This window comes from Lacerta agilis, chromosome 8 (genome assembly GCF_009819535.1).
Source record: "Lacerta agilis isolate rLacAgi1 chromosome 8, rLacAgi1.pri, whole genome shotgun sequence".
NCBI lineage: Eukaryota > Metazoa > Chordata > Lepidosauria > Squamata > Lacertidae > Lacerta > Lacerta agilis.
In genome coordinates, this window is record NC_046319.1 from 40,729,527 (window position 1) to 40,751,902 (window position 22,376).

At 40.7% G+C, this 22,376-nt stretch overlaps 1 protein-coding gene across 4 annotated transcripts; it reads right to left on the reverse strand.

Moving 5' to 3' along the window:
- Nucleotides 1-1,527: 1,527 nt before the first annotated feature.
- On the reverse strand, nt 1,528-22,045 carry LOC117052125. 4 transcript variants are annotated; one of them, XM_033158874.1, is made up of 15 exons: nt 21,828-22,044; nt 19,851-19,974; nt 18,666-18,790; nt 16,524-16,614; nt 12,669-12,748; nt 11,803-11,847; nt 11,025-11,059; nt 9,711-9,883; nt 9,262-9,349; nt 7,784-7,849; nt 6,440-6,517; nt 3,725-4,419; nt 3,157-3,236; nt 2,784-2,873; nt 1,529-1,804 (listed from the first exon to the last, which is right to left on the reverse strand). In XM_033158874.1, the coding sequence occupies exons 1-14, from the start codon at nt 21,869-21,871 to the stop codon at nt 2,816-2,818; spliced, it is 1,782 nt and encodes a 593-aa protein (XP_033014765.1). In that variant the 5' UTR covers nt 21,872-22,044; the 3' UTR covers nt 1,529-1,804; nt 2,784-2,815. The 4 variants fall into 4 exon arrangements, with proteins under 4 accessions (XP_033014764.1, XP_033014765.1, XP_033014763.1 ...); XM_033158872.1 differs by having other exon boundaries at nt 3,617-4,419; XM_033158873.1 differs by lacking the exon at nt 7,784-7,849 and having other exon boundaries at nt 1,528-1,804; nt 3,617-4,419; nt 21,828-22,045.
- Between the last annotated feature and the right edge of the window lie 331 nt (nt 22,046-22,376).

Below are 22,376 nucleotides of genomic sequence, written 5' to 3' on the forward strand. Positions count from 1 at the left end.
TCCTCATTCCCTGCTTTAAGGACCCTGCAGCTACTCATGGAGGTCACTACAAGTGTTAGATTTTTACACAAAAAGCACTTTTGTCTACAAGAGCGGGTGAAGACAGTTTTTGCAGTGCTGAGAAACTCAACTCACTAAATGCAGCAGTGCTGTGTGTAAACAATGAAAGATTCAGTCATTCTCCATAATCATTTATGAGTTTAACTACATCAAGTGCTTTGGGTGTAGAAAATCTGTAATAATAAGATTCTCACCAAGCCTCAGTCACTTAAATTCAGGGAACGCATGCCCCCCACCCCCCCAAATAATATTGAAAGAGATACACACAGCTACAGCCATGGAATCCTGTTTCTGCAGTTTGAGAACTATCTGGTTTAAGAATTAAACTACAACACTCCTATAGACTTTGATACACACTAAAACACAGTGGGGAATCTAGCTCTATGTATTGTTCTTCAGTATTTATCATCAATTACCAAGCAAATATTGCATGTATATTTAAGATATATTCTAGCACAAATAACTGGTTTTCTTTACATATAAGGTAAAGATTTGTTTTATTTAAACTTTCAAAATATTGGAGTTATTGTGCTCAGTTTTGGAAAGAAGGCACGCACATATTTTCTATGAGAGCTGTTTTTTTCTAAATTTGTTTTCATTTTATCAAGCATGTAAGCTATATAAAACATTTTGTAATTAAATGAAATGGGGAAATGATCAAAATAATTACAGACCCATGCTATAATTCAATTCAAAACTGATGTTGTCACAAGAAGGTATTACTCACAGTAAATATTCCTATCTCCTCTCCTCTTCACCCGGCTAAAAATACCCAATTCCCTCAACTGTTCCTCAAAAGGCTTGGTTTCCAGACCCTTTATCATATTGGTAGCCCTCTGCACACATTTCAGCTTGTTAATATCCCATTGGCACTTAGGCAATCAATATTCTTTATTCTCATTCCATTTTTTTAAAGAAACTGAACAGTAAATATGGTCAGGGAGTTTCCAGCTGCCTAAAAATCTTATGAATACAAAACTTAAATAGAGTAGGTTCCATATGATGTATGTTTATTTACTTTATTTATTTATTTAATCATTAGAGTTAGCAAGCTCAGCTCCAATGTATAATGCATATTAGGAAAAGTACCAAGGGCAGGAATGTGCCTACATAGTTAACCTACAGAGCTATTGGAGGAAATAAGGCTTCTTTCAGAAAAGTTTTATCGTTAAAACAATGAAAGAACACAAGCAGGCAATAAGGAATTCAAAAAACAGAAAAAGAAATACACTGGAGTAGGAAACCTGCTAGGAAGGCAATTTGACCTATTGATGGCAAGGGAATCAAAGGTGTACTTAAGGAGAAAAAGGAGATTCCAGAGAAGCTGAATGAATGTTGTGCATCTGTCTTCCAAGATCCATGTGCGTGAACATTGTCAGGAAGGAGTTCGAGGGAAATCGTGATGAGAAAAGATAAAATTCCAGCCCTTACTCAGAAATTAAAGATGGAGGGGGGGGGGGGAGAGAGAGGTCCATGTCATCCACTCAAGTTCTTAATTTGCTTGTTTTATATCAAAATATTTCATTTGTCCCCAAGATCAGCCTCCATACCTAAACACTGGAAAGTTAACTCCAGTTTTAAAGAAAGGATCCAAGTAGAATAAAGGAAATTACAGCCCAGTCAGCTTACTATTTGTTCCAGGAAAACTGGTGGAAAGCATTAAAATACCAACTTCACTCTTATGGTGTCCAAACTGGAGTCGTAGTGGATAACTTCTTGAAGATGTTGGCCCAGGGTGCGACAGCTGTGAAAAAGGCAAATTCCATTTTAGGGAACCTTTGGGAAATGATTAAAACAGCACTGCCAATGTCATAATGCTCTTATTAAAACTGTGGTATGACCACAGTTTGAATAGTGTGTTCTGTCCTAGTCTCACTGCATCTCAAAAAGGATATTGTAGAATTGGAAAAGGTTCATCAAAGGACAAACAAAAAAAGAATGTGGCTGGAACAACTTCCCCATGAGGAAAAGTTACAACATATGTGGCTTCTTAGTTTAAACCAAAGATGAATGGGGGACAATGATGACAAAATGGAGGTGTCTAAATTGAGCACGGAGAAAGTTTTTCTCCCTCTCTAACACTAAAACCCAGGGTCATTCAGTGAAACTGAATGTTGAAAGAATCAGGGCAGATAAAAGAAAGTATTTCTAACACAGTGCATAGTAAAAACGATGAAATTTGCTACTGTAAGATGAAGTAATGGTCACCAACTTGGATGGCATTAAAGGGGTTTAGATTACTTCATAGAGAATAAGGCTATTGGTGGCTACTAGCAATGGTGATAGTATTGGAATTGGTATGCCTCTGAATAGTTGAGGAGCACAAGTGGGAAGAACGCTGTTGCACTCATGTCCTGCTTGCATGCTTCCCATAGACACGTTAACCACGGTGAGAACAGGATGCTGGACTAAATGGGTCTTACGCTCTTAGAGAACAAAAATTTAGTATGGTCAGCTTACTTTCTGATCATTGGTTCTAGAACAGCATGCACTACAAGACTGTACTGTGGTATTGTTATTCGGCCAACCCCTGTGGAAGCAGCTAAAATATCCCCTTGTCACAAAAGCAGAATAGCCTCTCCTTTACAACCGCTGGCACACATGTGAAATCAGTTCCTTTCTTTTGAGCCTTACATATACTAAATACTTGTTTTCAAAATTTTATTTTAATATGTAAGGTACTAATCATTCTAATATGGCAAAGATGACTAGATAAATCCAACCTGAGAAGAACAAGGAACTTCAGCAAAGACTATTATTTCTGTGTGCTGTTGAAAACCCAGCATGCCCATCCTAGCAATGCTCTTGAGATCCTGCAAAAAAACAACAGGAGGAAACAATGTGAAAATAGGATCATAGGATGGTGGATAAGCAGATCATTCTTGCCTGCTGTGTCATATTCCTCAAAATAAAAATATATCATTAGCAAGATCTTATGGAAGGCAGCAGTCAATGAGCAATTACTTCAGCTTTTACCTTCTCCCAGTTATTTCTCTCCTATTCCTGCAGTAGGCACAGTTCCTTTGGACTCTATGCAGAGCAATCCCTCTGTCTCCCATATCACTTCAAGTACTACTAGCTTGGAAATACACTAACCTTGTAGAGTGCACTTGGGAGCAGAGTTCAGATGTTGGTGGCTTGTACGTAATATGAAAAGGGGCTCCTCTCACACACTCCTGCAGGGAGGAACAGAAGCAGATTTCTGAATTTTAAGTCAGGTTTGCTAGTGTGCTCTTATCTTTTGAGATTTACAGGCTACTACTTTCCCAAACCACTCTCTGCAGGGAAGATGGGAAGAGAAGAAACAGGGATTTCAAGCCATGAGGCCACACAACTGGTGAGGAAAAGCCATTCATGTTGCACAAGTGAATATAAAACTCTACACTCTGCCTACTGTTAGAATCAAACAAATACAACATTTGGAGTGGGGAGCAAAGAGACCAGGATTTCTCAAACAGCTGCCAGGGAGCCCCTACTCACACTATGAGAATCCTGGCTATAAACCAGTGTTTCAAAGGGTTTTTACCATCATTGTTCACCCAGATCACAGATTTACCAGCTGTTGAACTCCAAGCTGTTCTTCTGACCTAGTGATGACTTTTGTGGCTCCTGACTCCCTTCCCTTTTCCAGGACTCCCTCTGTGCATCTAAACTGGGCTGATACCTGATGCTGTTGAACTTGCATCTCCTTGATCCGGCTCTTTTTGGACACGTTCATAGCTACCAGTTCCAGCTTACTGGATTCTGGAAAGGCCGTGGTAGTATGCTGCCTTAGGGTTTTCAGACTGGTACATGTGGGATCAGAGAAAGTCTCAGTAGGCTCCTCCTCATCTAGAGTCATTTGTTTCCTTTTAGCTGCCACACATGTCCTGCTTATGTCCAGGAATTTCTCCCCAGATCTTCTCACCACTGTTTGATCCCTCTGGAAATGGGCCATATGATCTTCCTCTGTATTTTCAGACAAGGACCCAAGAGAGATATTTCTCTGAATTGGGGAATGGACAGAAGAGTGAAGGCACATATTAGTGTGAGAATGTGAATTCCTCAGTGATTGGCCACAGGGAATTGTTTCATCAATATTTGCAGTTTTGCTGACATTACGTGCAGTGTTCAATGCAACAGAGCTGGATTTTTGACTGGCAGATTCCTTGGGAGATGTACTGCTGTGAAAAGGAAGTAATGATGGAGACACAGTCTCTTTTGGCTCATCCTGGCCAGAGCTACAGTGGGCCATATGAACACGAGGTTCCAGCAAATCTGGGGTGCAGCTGTTGGAGCGTGGAGTCTCTTCTTCCTCAGCAGTATTAGCCATGAGCACCTGCTGTGCACAGGGAAGGCTGTGTGATATACCAGGTGTATCTGCAAAAACAAAAATGAAAATACACAACTACTTTTAAGTCATATAAGAAAACAAGCAGGCTACTGTGAACCTGGTACAAAAGATCTCAAAAAGAATGGCTGTGAAAGTAAAGTCAACATAAAATATACACAGGTACTTGCAAATATAATCAAGAATTACACAATATTCTGAAGGCAATTTGCATGTGGGTAATTCTGCCATTTCAAGAGGACAGGAACAGGGACGTGAACCTGATTTGTAAGACATTTTGACTGGCTGAATGACAATGTGGGCTCCAAAAAGGCCATGACAGGAAGACAACTATAATATAAGTAATTTTAGCTTAGTGCCACAGTACAGCATGTCATCTTAGTAGGTGAAATTTAATTTTTGCAAATTTATTCATTTGGGGGATCTTAAAAATATGCTTTTGGATGTGATGAATTCAAATCTGCTATTATTTTTGTGATTAGACATTTAGTTACCAAGTCTACATTTGATTAAGAAGCAAATAAACTCTTGGGGGAGGGGGAGATGTTTAACCTTCTGAAAGTGTCAGGTAATATAAAATATGTATTAAATATAAATATATCATATAACTGCAAATACTTGGCAATCATTTCTAATGATTTCTTTGCACTTTTACACACATTTTAATTACCAAACAAAACTAAATTATATTTATTTAACCAAAGTATTTTTTGAATTCCCAAATCCTGTTACTTTTTAGCACCCCTCATTTTTTGAATTTGGAAGTTGAAAAATTCAACATGCCCTAGCCCACAGGTAAGAAATTTAGATTGGATCATAACCTCCTTCATTATTTTCTATTTGGGCCCAAGACACCGAGAAATGTCCATTTAACTCTCTCACCCTCAATATGAACAGAGTCCGAGGCTTTAGCAATGCCCACTTCCTTATAATACAGCCCTGTTGCTCATATCTCTGCAAGAGCAATGGCATAAGCAAATTGCATGAATAGCAGGGGTGCATAGTAAAGGGAGGCCTCTGCAAATTGCTATTCACACTGTAGGAGAAGGGTAAAAACCCCTTTGTGTCTCATCTTACAAAGCAGAAAGATGGTGAAGTGAACTATGGTGTTGGCGGGGCTTTTTTCGGGGAACTCACAGGAACTCAGTTCTAGCACCTCTCAGGTGGGCACCATTGCTACTCTAAGAGAACAAGGGATGTGTTCATGGTAGAGTTGGCATACTTTGAAGAGGAAAAAAGAGGACATATTTGCTGACTTCTAGGTAACTACTGTCTACACTTACTGGCAGCAGCTCTCCAGGGTTTCTAGAAAAATAGCACTGGGAAGGAGAAAGTGTTGAAGCATGGAAGAGACTGGCCCGATTTAGCCACTGTTTCCAACCACAATGTAAAAAACAAGCAAACCCAAACACCAGTTAATACCCATGCTATTTAAAGACAGCAAGTGTGGCTGCAACAAAATCAGATTATTCCAGCTGCCAGTTTCTAGTAGAAACTCAAGATGGACATACTTGCGGTACTAAGGATGCCTGGTAATGTTTTTGCTTCACTGTGAATTAAGTATGCATGTCATTTCCCAAGTATCTCTTAAAAAAAAAATGAGAATATAATTTTCAGACATCATAATCCACCCAAAGTTAAGAATATCTAGGTTCCATTGATTTCTAAAATAAATGATTTACATCACTTAACTTTAGCTGGATAGTGACCAAACCTCATTATTTTGAAAGCAATAAAGAAGCAAAATAAATAAAAGTTTAATTTTTGAAACCTTTAGAACACTGAATCACAGAAACGTTTAGCAGCCTAAACTCATACAATTTTTTAAATAAATCAAAATATCAATTAAAAACATCAACACTTAACTTCTTGTGTCATTTGTATTTGATTTCTTCAGTAAAACAGTCTGACTTTCATGTTGAAAATTCCAATTATACTTCATCTTTACTAGCAAGGCCAAAAGAAATATCCACTGATGCAAATACCTGGTACAAAGAGAAACAGAACAACTTTCTCCACAGGCAGTAGGACAACAACATAAATACTCACCATTGGAGGTGGACAGAGTCATTGCTGGAAATACATCCCAAGGGTTTTCTAAGGAACCATCTGGGCTTTCAGATTCAGCTGCCAAAAAAAAGAGTGCAATCCATTGTTTCCCTGCAAATAGGCCTCTTAAAGGTGCAGGCGACCCTGATGTCAGGTTAAAGTAATGGGAAACAGCTCTGGACATTCAAACATTCTAGGAATTCTCTCTTCCAAGAAGACAGCCTAACCAAAGTAGGACAGACCTACCCTCTCCCCTCCCAAGCTGTGTTAAGGTGGAGCATGGTCTGCTCTCAAAAGTAGTTCAAGATAATTCAAAATATCATCTGCAGAGCAGGTTTTCAGAAATGAGTTTCTGAATAAGCTTTATGTAGTGGAAAAATAAGAGCAGAGGTTCTGAAGTTACATCTACTAATACCTATAGAATTGCTTTGAACCATATGCACAGCATTGTAGCTTGGGGAGTGGAATTTGATATCTTATCTCCATATCTTTCAGCCATCCACGGTCACAAATGTTTTTTCCCTGTCAAATAACACCTATTAACAAATTTCATGCTATTCTGGAGAACTGCACAACTGTAGTTATCAATGTGCTCCCTAGTCCTTATAAGGTTCCATCCCAAAATCTAATAGCAAAGCAAGCCACCAGATGTGGATATGAAGCATGAATATTGTCAGGTTTTGAAGAGATTACAGAGCACATGGCTCTCAACTGCCACTATCCAGACCTCATTAGATTAAGAAGCATAATCAAGTGAACTTCACATTTGCCAGCTTTCCTTGTAGCTGAGTCAAGGGCACTTGCTGCAGCCTTTCAAGGTCTCAGCAGATTTATTAATCTGGTGAATAAATAATAATAATAATAATAATAATAATAATAATAATAATAATATACCACCCTTCATCCAAAGATCACAGGATGTTTTACAGTATAAAAACACAAAAATATACCATAATAACAATAACAATAACTCCCTACACCCATTGCCCTGCCAACCACTGGCATGTGGCACCCAGAAGACTGCCCACTAAGGAATGCATTGCTCAGGCTGAAAGAGGTTTCCACTCTTGGCTTACAAAGTTGGGCACGAAATGAAATTCATCTTCCTATGACTATTATTGAGATGCTGCTCAGTAGGAGTTTTGGATACAGACAAGCAACCATTATCTGTAAAACAATTGATTTCATTGATAGTCTCCTAGACTTTGAGAGCTCAGTTGTGGACCAAGGTGTCTTTTAGATAATGTGATATTCCCTTAAGTAGAACGCTCCACTTGTGTCAACAGAAAAGCCATACATCGCTTTTGTGGCCTTGCAGGCAGAGAGACAACCACTGCTACTCACCACTGAAAAAAGATACAGTACTTTGGTCATCATCTTGAGTACTCTCAAGAATAGCTTGAGAGGGCTCTGTAAGATAAAGGACAATCTGCTTTTTAGCATGGACTCCTCCAAAGAGACATGTACTAGAACATGTATTAACACCAGTAAAAAATTGCAATGAAAATCACCATAAAAATCACAACAACCAAACCAAGAGGCAGAAGCAGCAAGCAAAAGCACTTTTCCATCCCCATTACACTTTACCCCTCCCCAAAGGCCGGGACGAAGAAGTGTCTTCACCTACCAAGGAAACAAGTCTGTGAAAGACTAGGCAGCATTTCTCTTATCTCCAATCTTAACACTGTGATAAAGGTAAAGGGACCCCTGACCATCAGGTCCAGTCGTGTCCGACTCTGGGGTTGCGGCGCTCATTTCGCTCTATAGGCCGAGGGAGCCAGCGTTTGTCTGCAGACAACTTCCGGGTCATGTGGCCAGCATGACAAAGCCACTTCTGGCGAACCAGAGCAGCGCACGGAAACACCGTTTACCTTCCTGCTGGAGCGGTCCCTATTTATCTACTTGCACTATGACGTGCTTTTGAACTGCTAGGTGGGCAGGAGCTGGGACCGAGCAACGGGAGCTCACCCCGTGGCAGGGATTCAAACCGCTGACCTTCTGATCAGCAAGCCCTAGACTCTGTGGTTTAACCCACAGCGCCACCTGGGTCCCAACACTGTGATACTACAGCACTACAGGAGATAACACTTTGACTAGTCTTTAAAAGGAAGCAAGGAAGAAAAAGGCACCAGACACCAAAAGCTCTTACTTGCTCTTTAAAAGGCAGCAGGCAGAGGCTTATATGTGATCTTAGTACTGTGAAACTTGAACTTTGAATCACCTGACATCATAAGATACCAAGGGATTGGTAGCCTGTCCACCTGGCCTGTGGAGGGTGGGCTAGATTCAGTTCCTCTTATCTGACAAATGTACCACCTCAGCTCACAGCAGCCCTCACCCTTAATTCAAATATCATTTTAATGGTAGCAAGATTATAAGATCTATGAGATTCTGCACAAAAAACAGCAGTGGTGGACAATGAAAACAGCCAGACCTTGCACTCTCCCTTCTACAGTAGCTTGGGTATTAAAATGTAGCTCCTGGTTGTGGCCACAGAATTCTCTGTCCACAAAAACTCAACCTTGGTCTCTCAAACATACTTAGGCTTTGTTAGTTCTTATAGATTGTCAGTAAAATGATGGCATTTAGTTATGAAGTTCTAGGGACACTTGATATTCTGAAATAAACAGAACTGCTTCATAATAAAGTAATTTGGCAAATTCATAGGCTAGAGCAAGAATGGGGAGCACTCTGAATACTCCATTACAGTTCTCACAACCCCTAGCTATTGACCATGCTGCCTGGGGCTAATGGGCCCAACAGTGTGAGGAAGGCCCCATCCTTAACTAAGGTAATCTTTCACCCAGCACTCTGGCACTCACTTGGTAGGTAGGACTTGTGAAGTAATGCTTCATTTTCTGCACTGATCGTCAACAGCTTGGCTGGGATGGCAAAGACATTCTGGTGAACCTGAAATCAGAATTGTTACTCCACTTTTGCTTCCCTGCAAAGCACAACAGATCCACACAGACCCAGCCAATGCTTAACAGGCTAAGAAATCTTACCAATTACATAACTGTCCAATAAAGTAGAAAATAAGGGACCCTGGTAAGCAAATCTCAGCCATTTACTGGCAGTATGGAAATTCTACCAGATCCACTGATTTGAGAAATAAAAAAAAACCTGACATCTGCTTTACTTTCAGGGATGAAGGTTTCATCAGTTTTGATCTGTATTTTTTATTCCTTATTCTTCCATCATCTATCTACCCATTCAACCACACACCCCATCCCTGTGATTTTCAGTTGAGATGTCACAGGCAAGAACAGACCTTATCTTGCTTGCGTTCCACCTGCCATTTGGTGTCAGGATATACAGCCAACTGCTCAAAATCCAACAGCTTGCTGGGGTTCAATAAACTGAGACAATCCTTGGCATTTTCTTTTAAAGTATTGAGTCGATCCTGCTTTATCTCCCGCAGTACTTCAGAAACAGATGATGTCTCTTTACAGGAAAAGGAAATGTGTGCAGTAAAATAGGGTGTTAGCTTTGGAACAAGAGTCCCATACCATTTCATATTAGAGCTAAATGAAAATGAAACAGATGTCTACAACACTAGACCAATTTTAAAAGTTAGTCAGAAATATGCTTGCACGAGTCTTTTTTGTAATCTGATCCAAGGTAAACATATTCTGGCAATAACAAGGTGAAAATTTGTGCTGTCAGCAAAACACATAAATCAGGATGTAATCTTGCTATCTAAAAGTAGATTACAAAATGTTTGTCCTCTGCTATAAGTGGCCCAGATTCACCGTTGTCCACTGATAGTTAAGGGATTTTGTTTAGTGGAATCCACCTCTTTTGTTGAATGTATACTAATCTGGCTGAAACAGTTTTACCCTTTCTTATAACTGTAATTTTTATTTTATTTTTATAATTGTGTATTGTATTGTTGTAACCTGCCCTGGGATCTCGTAAAGGGCAAGAAAAAAATCTTAGGAATAAATAAATCAAAGTGACACAGAGCTATGCAATGAAAACACCCATCAATTCTCTGTTAAGGCAATAAGGGACAGAAAAACCACTTACTGTACAGTAAGCCTGAAACTTACACTCACTTTACTTATGCAATCGCAACCTTATGCGGGTGACCAAAAAATAAACAAATAAATCAGAAAACCACAGGAAAAATAGGGTTAAATCAAAACGTGGTAGAGAAACAATAGTTGGCAATCCCATCTGCCATTGCAGTCACCTGGGCGAGTGTTTGGGCACCTTCAGAGAATCAGAGTGAGAAAGGGTCTAGCAAATGCATGGAGAGCAAGGGGAGTTTGCTAACCTGAGAGTTAGCAAAAGTGATCTGGAATGTGTGGGGAAGGTTGACTGAGCAAGTGGGGGTGGTCTGAGAGTTGATCTGAAAAGTGGTCCGGAAGCAAGGGGGAGAGGTTTTTTACGGCTTCTTACAGGTCTTCCTGGCTTTATGAGTTTTGTCATTTGTGTGCAGTTCCACATAGGTTGTGGGCTTGCAATACTGCATGATGCAAGTATGATATGGAGACTTAATTAATCTTATACCAACCAGCCCCTTCTATTATGTTACACTAGGATTTCCCTTTAGCAACGTCGAATGCTCACTATACAATACCTGAGCTGGACCAGGGCTGGAGAGCAAGGCTTTTCCTGAAAGACACAAACAAAATAGAACCTAGAGTTAAGAATGGCAATGGGTTTGCTAAACCTTCAAACAACCTCCTTTTTATGTCTGACTCAAATTTTGCTGTTAATTGATTTTATCTGACCCAGTTTGATCCACTCTAAGGATGGCATTTTAGCATATCCCTATCCCAAAATACTTCTTATGACATCTTAGAAAAGGCTAGTACAGTAAATCCCTCTTTCTTTCTGAACAGCTCATTCTTTCTCTACTGCTGGATTGATTACAAGAACATAAATATCTCAGTTAAGGGACTATTAGCTTCCTAATAATTTTCCTTACAAACATGTTCTACTGCAAAATTTGTCATTTGAAACAAGAGAAAGAAAAACTGATGTGTGGACTGTGGACGATTCCTATATAGTAGAGTCTATATCATCATCTAGTGAAAAGTTATTGTCTGTACATAGCTTTATACAGAACTATTGATCAATTCCAATAATATATCTTGCTGTTCATTGCTCTATCCTTCCTCCAAGGAGTTCAGAGTGGTGTCCATGAAGGTTATTCCATGTTATCTTCACAATAGCCCTTTCTGTACTGAGAACCTGAAGTTTTGAGCTCTGACTATTCTAAAAAAAAACTTACTAATATGTGCAAAATAGAACCTGAAACGTGTTTTGGTAAGCCACATAGAATATTTCCATTGCTATCTTAAGCTAACTCACATATTAAGCATGAAGAAACAACTGTTGGACCATGTACTTACTGCCACAGTTCCTTTATCTTCTCCAGTACTGAGGGCTCCCGGTTGCTATAAAAAGATGACATCTTAGCATTCCCAGCTTTTCACCAGAGTCCAAAGATACCACTTAAGCTTCTCAGAGCAGAAGAACAAATGGATTAAATAATGGATTTCGAAACCTGACCAATCATATGAAAAATTACAGAATTCAGTTTCTGAATATGGTGGATCCCAAGGCCATCAAAAGTTACCAAAGCCATTTGGAGAATTTTTATTTTTTTCATTTTTTAAAACAACCAATTTGCAGCTTCAAATTCCAGTAACAAAAACATCACTAAGTAGCAATTCTCTCAAAAATGAATTGCTGCCTCCAGGGTACGCTGCCTGTCATCTTTCCAAATCCCCTTCTTTGACAATTTCAGAAAGCTACAGCACTGAACTAAAAAAGGTAAGGGCCTAACTACACAGAACGCTAATGAAAACATTTTCCCCAAATATAAATTGGTATGCAGCAGAGGCTATTTTCATTTAAATTGTGGTTGGGGGTAGAAGATTTGAACCTTCCCACACCATACACCTCACCATACATGGAGTTTCTGAGAGAAAACCACACATGCACCTCTGTGCTTGGCACTTAAATTTTTAAAAGCCACAATATGATTGCTAGCCACCTCATTCACATCACAGGTAGTAAGGCTCTAACAAAATACGACTGTTGGGGAAGGACACATACCAATTCATTCTGCCCAGTTTAATTTACCAAGCTTAAGTAAAATGTGATGCAAATTCAAGCAGACTCATATAAAGACTCATCTAAGCGTTCTCTAGCCAACCTTCTTCCATGCAAATTCACACATCAAGCCCATAACAAAGCTCAGAGAAAGTCTCACCAGTCTTGCTGCCTCCGTTCCCTCCGCTTCATGGGCATCACTCGAAAACAATCAAGTACAAGGTAAAATCGACAATCCTCCTGAAAGTGAAGGAAAGGCAGAATTAGGTATGTTGCGCCTGGATGAGTATTCAGTCCAACATAAGGCAACACATGTTCCCACATTTGATTGAATTATTGCTTGAATGTAGAGGTGCCAGGTTGCCCCCAAGACTGAGGGGGCCCAGTGTGCATCATGTGTGACGTTGCATTGTCTAGAGGAGGTCGAGCACTTTGGAGGAGCCGGCCACTGAAGCTGTGACACATGATGCACAATGCATGTGATGTGCATGCACGACGCACGCTGGGCCCCCTCAACATCAAGGGGAACCAGAAGAAGAAGAGGAGGAGTTTGGATTTGATATCCCGCTTTATCACTACCCGAAGGAGTCTCAAAGCGGCTAACATTCTCCTTTCCCTTCCTCCTCCACAACAAACACTCTGTGAGGTGAGTACTAGGGCAACAAGTGTGACTAGCCCAAGGTCACCCAGCATCTGCATGTGGAGGAACAGAGACGCGAACCCGGTTCCCCAGATTACAAGTCTACTGTTCTTAACCACTACACCACACAACCAGCCCCTTTCCAACAAAGATTGAGGGGGCCGAAAACACATAAACCCCCTAGAGTTAGCACACCTGCTTGAATGATATGCAGGGAGCAGTGGGAGGTGGAGAGAACAGATAGAAGGGTCTTTAACAAAATACAGAAGCCCCCTTCTTGGCTTTCCCTAAATTTAATCATATTATGCTCCCACAGCATAAAAAAGAATGAGAGATGAGAGGAAAAGAAGGCAGCCTTCAGTCCATTAATATTACTTAGCGTATGATTTGTAGGGAAGGGGGGGGGGATTACAAAATGCAAATGTCTCCTTGCTCTCTCCAGCCAACATAGGCTTGCTTCGGGACAATGTAACTGACCACGTCATCTGCTCAAGACCAACCTGTGTCCCATAGAAGCTGTGCCAACAAAATACCACTTGGGACAATAAAGGATCTTTCACATGTTAGCTTTGCCCCTCAGGTTCATGGGATAAATGTGGTCTTTTCACAAGAACCTTAGGCTAGAAAAAATTATCTACCCACAAAATGATAATGATAAATAAATAAATAAATAAATAACGAGTTCCCTGTTATTAAGATAAAGACTTGCATCATATGCCTTTCCTTTAACAAGCTTTCATTTAAGCTTTCAATAACCTCATGAGGTGGGTTAGGCTGAAATATAGTGACTTGTTCAACACCATCTTCAGGGCCAGAGGGAGACTGGAAACTTATGCTTCACCACAACCGCTCCCATTTTCAGGACGTAACTACTCACAAACTCACCTTAAGAGAGTGTGCTTTCACAAGACTATAATTCTGTATCAATTTTTTAAAAGGGGATGGGAGAAGTCACCTCACAATGATACTTCTTCTGCCTTAAAGATGGCAGACACTCAGAATGCTGACAAACTCAAATCAGACAAAGGTTTGTGCCAGACAGCCTTCTGCGTCAGGAGAAAAGTCAACCGACTCAAGAGTCACACCCTGACTATTATCCTAGCAGAACTTCTGAGGAGCAGATGAACCCTAATAACACAGATAAAATACAAGCCAACCTATGGAGGCTGGCTGAGGTCTTCACACGTTTTCCCGCCAATTTATGTGAGGCAATGCAGCTGCAACTGATTCTAAGTACTGTATTTACTCGAATGTAATGTGCACCTTTTTTTGCCAAATTAGGGTGCACATTTGATTTGATGGCACATTTTCATTCGCCAGCAAATACAGTATTCTTCCATCTATAAGAAGCCCCCATTTATAAGACTCATTTTTGGGGACTCAGATTTAAGAAAATGGGGGGAGATGTATCTGTGTATAGGACACCCCTTAATTTTTGACATTATTTTTTAGGGGGGGAAACTAGTCTTATACACAGAAAAATACGGTACTTTTTGGTTTCAAGGTTTTGAAAATTGAGGTGCACATTAGATTTGATGGTGTATTAGATTCGTGTAAATATGGCTATTTCTTTCTAAAGCACCTGCTTTCTAGGCTCATAATAGAGCCTGAGGTGATGTCAACGACATTTTTTTTCATCATAGGCCTGGTCAGAGGAAACAAAGGCAATTTTGGTAAAGAAAAGGAAAAAGGAATTGAGGCTGCAATCCAATTAATACATTTTAACTGATTAATGGTGTTTCATTTTATTTATTTATTATTTTATTTATTAAATTTGTATACTGAGATCTGTAGATCTCAGGGCAGTTCACAACATACAAATGCAATTTAAAAACACAAAATACATAATAAAAATAACAACCAAACTTTTCCGCCCCCCCCCCCACAAACTAATATCCCCCATCTCCCCACCAGCTCCAACAAACACATTTAAAAGAGAATATAAGATGTTAATCAGCCCAAGGTCTGGTTGAAGAGGAACGTTTTCACCTGGTGCCTAAAGGGGTATAATGAAGGTGCCAGCCAAAACCTCCCTAGGCAGTGCATCCCACAAATTGGGAGCCACTGCTGAAAAGGCCCCGCTCTTGTGTTGCCACCCTCCAGACCTCCGGTTGGGGAGGCACACAAAGAAAGATGAGGATCACAGAATCCAGGTCGGGTTATATGGGGAGAGGCAGTCCTTCAGGTACTGTGGTCCTGAGCTGTTTAAGGCTTTATAGGTCAAAACCACCACTTGGAATTTGGAAGGAAACTAATTGGCAGCCAGTGCAGTTGTGTCAGAATCAGTGTAATATGCTCAAAGCATCTTTGCTCAGGTGAGCAACCTGGCCCCCAAACTCTGCAAATTTTACTAATAGCCAGTAAAGAAAATAAAGTGAATTAATTCAAACAAAGACAGCAAAAGATGCTAGAAACGAACATCACTGAAGAAATATGGGGAAATACCATTATTTTTCTGTGTATAAGAAGCCCCCATGTATAAGACGACCCCAATTTTTTTAACCCAAAATTAAGAAATTAAGTTGTTTAGCTTTTTGGTGGGGTGGGGGGAGGTCACTTCCACCAATCACTCACCCACCTGCCGGCCACTGCCGATTGCACACCTCGCAGCAGTCGCCAATCGCCTGCCTGCCTCGCCACAGCCGCCAATCACCTGCCCAATTGCCACAGCCAATCACCAGCAGGCCTTGCCGCAGCCACCAATCACCCACCGAATCGCCGCTGCCAATCTCCTGCCTGCTGCTGCCATTAATCACACATCCCACCTCTGCATACACTATCCGTGTATAAGACGACACCCAATTTTTGCCTTTTTTAAAAAAGCAAAAAGTATAGTCTTATACACAGAAAAATAGGGTAGATTCTCTAATAATTTGGTATCCTACAGGCCCAGCTTCCTATTACTTCAGTGGCATAATCCCATGGTAGGCAGCAGACTTTCCTAAAACCAACAGCCCTTTAGAGGCATATGGGTGAATGCATGTGAGCTAAAAGTGTGGTGTAAGAATACACACAAGCCGTAAGGCTTCAGTGTCTCTGTGCTCACTGGTTGCACTCCTGACCTTTGTGCACTGACTGCAAAGATTCTAGTCATGTACAGTTTTAAATGGTTAGACTCCTTCCCACCATAAGAAACTCAGTATAATCGTGATCTCGACTTTAGGGAGGATTCTGTCCAGGTTCAGACGAGCATGGTTAGGACCTACCTGTAGATAACTGGGAGAGGGTGGAAATGCAGTTTTTTACGGACTGGGTTTTTAAATGTTTTTAGATATGTTGTAAGCTGCCCAGAGTGGCTGTGAAAACCCAGCCAAATGGGTGGGGTATAAATAATAATAAATTAAATAATAAATAATAAATATCCATGTGCCTTACCACATTAGCTGCTTCTTTAAAACAAACCCTAAAATTCTGCAGGACGATGAATTGGCCAACAATACTGGAAAATCCAGACTGGGGTAGAGCACTAAAAAAAGAGAAACAAACAAACAAACAAACATGTATTGCCTCTCTTGATAGCCATGCCCAATAGTTTGCCACATTGTCTAAAAGGCTGCAATTCTAAGCAAACTTTGGAAGAATCCATTCCTTTCCTCAGAATACTGAAACTTTCAGCTTCCATTGTTAAAAAAGGGACATCCAAAAACAAATACTGTAGATAACAGCAAAGATATGTTTCGAGAATATATTTATTTTTAAATACTAGTACATCATCATTCAAAGGCTGCAGGTAGTTTACATCAAAATACAGTAAAATAATATAATCATGCAAGTAGTGTGCTTATGTGCTCTATGTGACCCAGATTATGTACCTTACTTTCCTTTAGCTAGGAACACATATTGCTCATCACTCACCCATATGCCGCTCCCTCCTCACACTACATTGCTCAGGGGGCGGGGCGGGGCGGGGAAATATTTCAAGTTCTACAAAAGCCCATGTGGAAAGTGCAGAATGAAGTTTGTCAACAGTGTGCAAATGCAAATGTTTGCAAAAATTATTCTAAAAACAGAACTTACACTGTCTTTTTTATAAATCATTTTTATTAAGTTGTCCAAATTAACAATCCAATTAAGACCACAACAATTATTCCAAATCATACATATACATATCAAATATTCCAAATTTTCTGCCAAATTATAAATTACTTGTTTTTTTCTGGCACTTCCCATGCTTCATGTTTGTCAACAGTGTGCAAATGCAATTATGCACATATTGGTTTGCAAAAATTATTCTAAAAAACGAACTTACACTGTCTCAGAGTGAATAGAGCAGGGGTGGCCAACTCCCAAGAGACTGCGATCTACTCACAGAGTTAAAAACTGGCGGTGATCTACCCCCTTTTGGGGGGTTCAGGTTAGACATGCCTGGAATAGAGTAATTAAGTATGCAGGACCTAAAATATTATTTACTCTTCCATGCTACATGCTCTGCAAATAGAAATTAACAACTGGTTGTCTACCATGGCTCTCTTGTGTGTCTTAAAAAGTGAACAATGCATAAAAGGTCTAAATTTAATTTTTTAAATGGCATTCTTGTGTTATTATGAGACTTCTTACCACATTCTGGTAGATTTTGTAACACAGAATTTTAGATTGCTTGGCACAGAATGTTATGCAGTTTGCTAATGTGCTAGCTTTTGTACATGCATAGTAAGTATTTCATAAAAATTATATACCACATACCGGTAATTCTAAGAAAAAGCCTAAAAGTGATTTAAAACCCCAATCAGTAATAAAAATGAAAAACACAAGGAACCATAACAAAGTTCACTAACCAAAGCAAGGTGCTCTGTAGATATAACCAGGAAAGTCACCACTACCTAAGCCTTTCAGAAATCTATTGCAGCAGGGCCCATGGCAGTGTTAATTTAAAAACTAGCTAAACTAATTTGAACTGGCAATGAATCCACATCAGCAAAACAAAGAGACGTATGAGACCATTTTAATTAGTTTTTCTTAAGAATTATGCATTGTAGTGGACTGCTTAGTATAAAATAATTATCTTCCAAATTAATATACTTAAAACACTGTAATCTATCTCCCCAAAGTCTCCCTTGCATATTTTAATACTTTTTTTTTGTTTGAATATTATTTTAATTTTAGACTAGTCAGTTTGTTTTTAAAGGTTGTGTGACAGACCCTCAAAGTATTTCCATTTTTCTTAAGTGCGTGCCACAAGCTCAGCAAGATAGAAACAAGGGTGGAGAGCAGTTTGGAACCACCAATATTTATTGCTACTCTATCAGGTTCCCTATAATAGGCTGTTTACCCAAACACCAATTTCACCCCGGCAAATTTGATGATTAGGACCTGGGAGACCTGGGTTAAAATCCCATCTCACCCAGGAAGCTCACTGGACAACTCTGGGCCACTCACTGTCTCTCAGCCTAAGGTACCTCACAGGGTTGTTCAGAGGACAAAATGTAGAGTGAGAAGAACCATGTACCCCACTAAGCTTATTGACGGAAAGCTGAGATATAAATGTATTATAGTTCATACATAAAGTGTAAAAATTACCTTTTTGTCATCTGAACAGCTTGGGCTGAAACATCCACTTGGATATAGTGATGCCCATCTGCGATGCACAGAACAGCTGCTGGGAGCTGCTCATCATGATGCAGAGCCTTTGTCTCATTTAGAACCTAGCAATAAAATTGGGAGATAAGGCAGAAAAAGAAGTCAGGTATTTCCCACACATATTAAAAATAGAGACCAAACCACTCTAGAGTCTTCCATTCATTTCTGAGGGGGGCGGGATGAGGAAGATATGGAGACCCACAAAGTATGAAAGCCACAGTATTGCAATTTAGATCTGCATATGAGAAAAAGCAATAGTTGTGGGAGCAGGGGACTTCCATTTTGTTTTCAGAGGATGAATACTCCTGTTGCAGCAGGCATCATCTTAAAAAGATCAGTCTCCTAACAAGAAGAGAAACTCTTTCTAAGCTGGTATGTGCTGACTTCCAATTTTTACAAGTACTTGTATTAAAAGACAAAATGGTGGTGGGGGACGACTTCAATCTGCTTTCCAACTAAACAGGGGCACCATTTTAGTGAATCAAAATATTGTAATTAATCTAACTGATCAACCAACTTAAACACTGCAGCTCTGGCTATAAGGTACATAGGCTGCAATCCTATCCTCATTTACCTGGGGTAAGCTCCATTGAACACAGAGGGACTTGCTTCTGAGCAAGCATGCATGAGATTGCTCTGATATAAAGCAACTCTTATGCTCAAGCAAAAGGTCTCCTCTGGATTCAGAAGGTAGAACATAGCCACTGCCTCAGTAGCAGCAGAAGCATCAATTATGTCCACATTAATGGGGTGTAAGAGTGTTGAACTAGGACATGGGACACCCAGGTTCAAATCCCCACTCTACTACGAAGCTTTCTGCACGTCTCTCTCTCTCTCTGCCTAATGAACCTCAGAACAGAGCCACTTAAAATGGTGGTACATGGACTGGGGCAGGTCTGTGAGCCATCAGCTACTGGTCCGTGGTAACTTCACCACAGGCCAGGTTGGGTTGGACACTTCAAGATAGCTTGAGAAGCACCGCCTCACAGGGTTGTTGTAAAGAGGAAAATGAGGGTGGAGAGATTGCTCTAAGCTCCTTGGAGGAAGGGGAGTATGGAATTTTATTTTATTTTAAAAATTAAGAGTTCACCATTCATCACTGCTTAAAAAGTCACATTAATATACCCTCAGGACATGCCCAAGTTGACCTTCTTCTCTGGCTTCAGAATCCTTGTACTCCAGCAGAAGATTCACAATCCAAGGTTCCAAGTAGCAGGGCCTGTTTGTATGGCTATCTTCACTGTCTAAACTGGGGAAAATAAGCAATTAAAATTACCAAGGCATGGAAAAATGTGCAAAATAGGACAGGGAAATGGCATGGCAAAAAGTTGCTTGATGGTATCACACTAAATATCTTCCACATTACTATACCATTAAAACCCATTGTGCATTTATTCATCATTAAGAAAACAGAAAAACACAGAGAATGTTTGAGACAACATGAGCCATGTTACTCCAGAGAATGCTTCATATGCCCTTCCATATGTATGGTATGTAGGTACACAGCCAATCCATGTTCAGCCATCTTAATGGGACTACTAGGACCTTAACACTTTCATACTCAATGACCTCACCTTCTCATGTAACCATCAATATAGTAAACAATTTGCAAGTTGGTATACAGAAAGTTCATCTAAGAAGCTCTTCATTTTAACTAAAACACGGTTCTTACTTGATAAGAAACAGAAACATGTACAGTGGAACCTCATGTTACGTACCATACTCCTTGTGAACGCTGCAGGTTACGAGCTCCACTAACCCACAAGTAGGTGCCCCTTGTTGCGAACTTTGCCCCAGGATGCGAGCGGAAGTCACACGCCGGCAGTGTGGCAGCAGCAGCAGGAGGCACCATTAGTGAGCGCGCACCTCATGTTACGAGCGGTTTCGGGTTGCAAACAGATTAAGTTTATAACCAGAGGTACCACTGTATTCTAGGCCAGGTGCAGTGTGGCCCAAAATTAGGTGTTTTGAGGAATAAGTTATGAGCATCATAGAATTTTTATTTTAAAAAACACCCAATGGCAAAATTTACTCCTGTTGCACATCACTCTATTGTCAGGTATTTTTGCCAGAAATCACGAGGGCTAGAAACTTGCAATATAAATATAAATTTTGCAGAATTCTGTATTAGAGCCCAGATTTAGAGCAAAATTGGGGTGTAAGCAAACAGAGGATCTTCTTTCCTGATACTGTACAGGGTTTCACCCATTAGTATCACTCCTTTCTCTTTTCTATTGAGATTCCCAGATTGCACTATGGGATTAGTGCATAAAAACCTTGCACAGACATGCCCACAAGGTCAAAGGGTACTCAAAGTGGTCTTTTATCACGCTGGTGAATAGCAGCCTAATGCAGATATGAAAGCAATATCCAGGGCTGGTTGTTGCAGGTCCAAGAAGAACTTACAATTTTGGACACCCACTGCAGAGCTACTGTACTATAAATGTGGGTTGATGCAAAAACACCAGGCTCCCATTAAATCTAAAAGTAAAACCTGTATTGACAGAACACTTTCTCAGACATAAGACAAATTCAGACTAAACTGAGTGGGAGAATCATTCTACAACCTATTTTATTCCCTGGTAAGAGGAAAAATATAGAGATAGGTGAACTATTGCTATCTATCTATCTATCTATTTACCAACCATAGCTTTAGGTATGGGTTTTACACACGTATTTTATGCCTGGCAGATAGGACTGGCTATATTACTTGGAAGGAAGCCCCAGTCCATCGAGATGCACATGAAACTTCCATAGAGTAAAAACCCTGCCCACACTTACATAGAAGCTAAGGCTCACTACAATCGTTCGGGACTCGCAGCGCAATAAGCCTAGGTAGTACGGAGGATGGATTGCATTTGCGCTGGAAGTGCATGCATCCAAGTGGTCCAAAGCAAAAGATGCCGTGCGCGCCTCTGTACAGCAACGGGAAAGTAATGTCCCGAGGTGGTAGGGCTGCTTCGGAAAATCAATATCCTACAGCGAGTAAAATTCCGATTAAAAGGGAATTACGAAGCACTCAAGAGCTTCGCCACTCGCCAGCTTATTCGGCGGCCTCTGCCTACCATCTAGGCCAACGATACCCTGGATCTGCAAACTTACTCCGTGGGCTTTGAGTTCCGCAGCGACCTCCGCTCCCCATTCATATCGGCAGCTGCCGAAGACCCGCGTCAAAGCGACCTGCGCCCTTCTCTGGATAGGAGCGAGGCCTCATTCCCGCTCCGCCAGCTGGACTCCTCCTCCCAGCGACTTCCCAACGCTACCCGAGCTTAGGTGGGCTGGCCGGAGGACGAGAGGGACAGGCACTTCGCCGCGTCTCGCCCTCCCCGCCCGAGCTTCCCTGCAGCGCCTGCAAAGCAGGAAGAGGAAGCGACGTTGGCGCCGGCTTTCCGTTGTGCAAAGTAAACAGCCCGGCCAGCTCAAGATGTCGGGCGCAGAGGCGGGCAGATCCGCGCAAAGATACATCCTTTCCCCACAGTTTCCTGAGCCTTGCCAAATGGCCCAAACTGTGGTGGCTTGAAGCAAGCTCTGCAGTGCACACAATTGCTCTGCAGTTCAAATGCTCTATGAGCATTTTCATCTGAAGGACAGGATAAAAATGTTTAGAATGAATAATAATAAATGATACCTTACTATATTTTCCGCACTTCC

Bases quoted from the DNA above. Each gene is read 5' to 3' on its own strand.
- LOC117052125 (XM_033158872.1), bottom strand. From the start codon at position 21,871: ATGAATGGGGAGCGGAGGTCGCTGCGGAACTCAAAGCCCACGGA. The intron at 19,975-21,827 runs GTAAGTTTGCAG...TATTTTCCCCAG, and splicing joins CGGAACTCAAAGCCCACGGA to TTTAGACAGTGAAGATAGCC. The intron at 2,874-3,156 runs GTTAGTGTATTT...GTTTTTTTGCAG, and splicing joins TCCCAAGTGCACTCTACAAG to GATCTCAAGAGCATTGCTAG.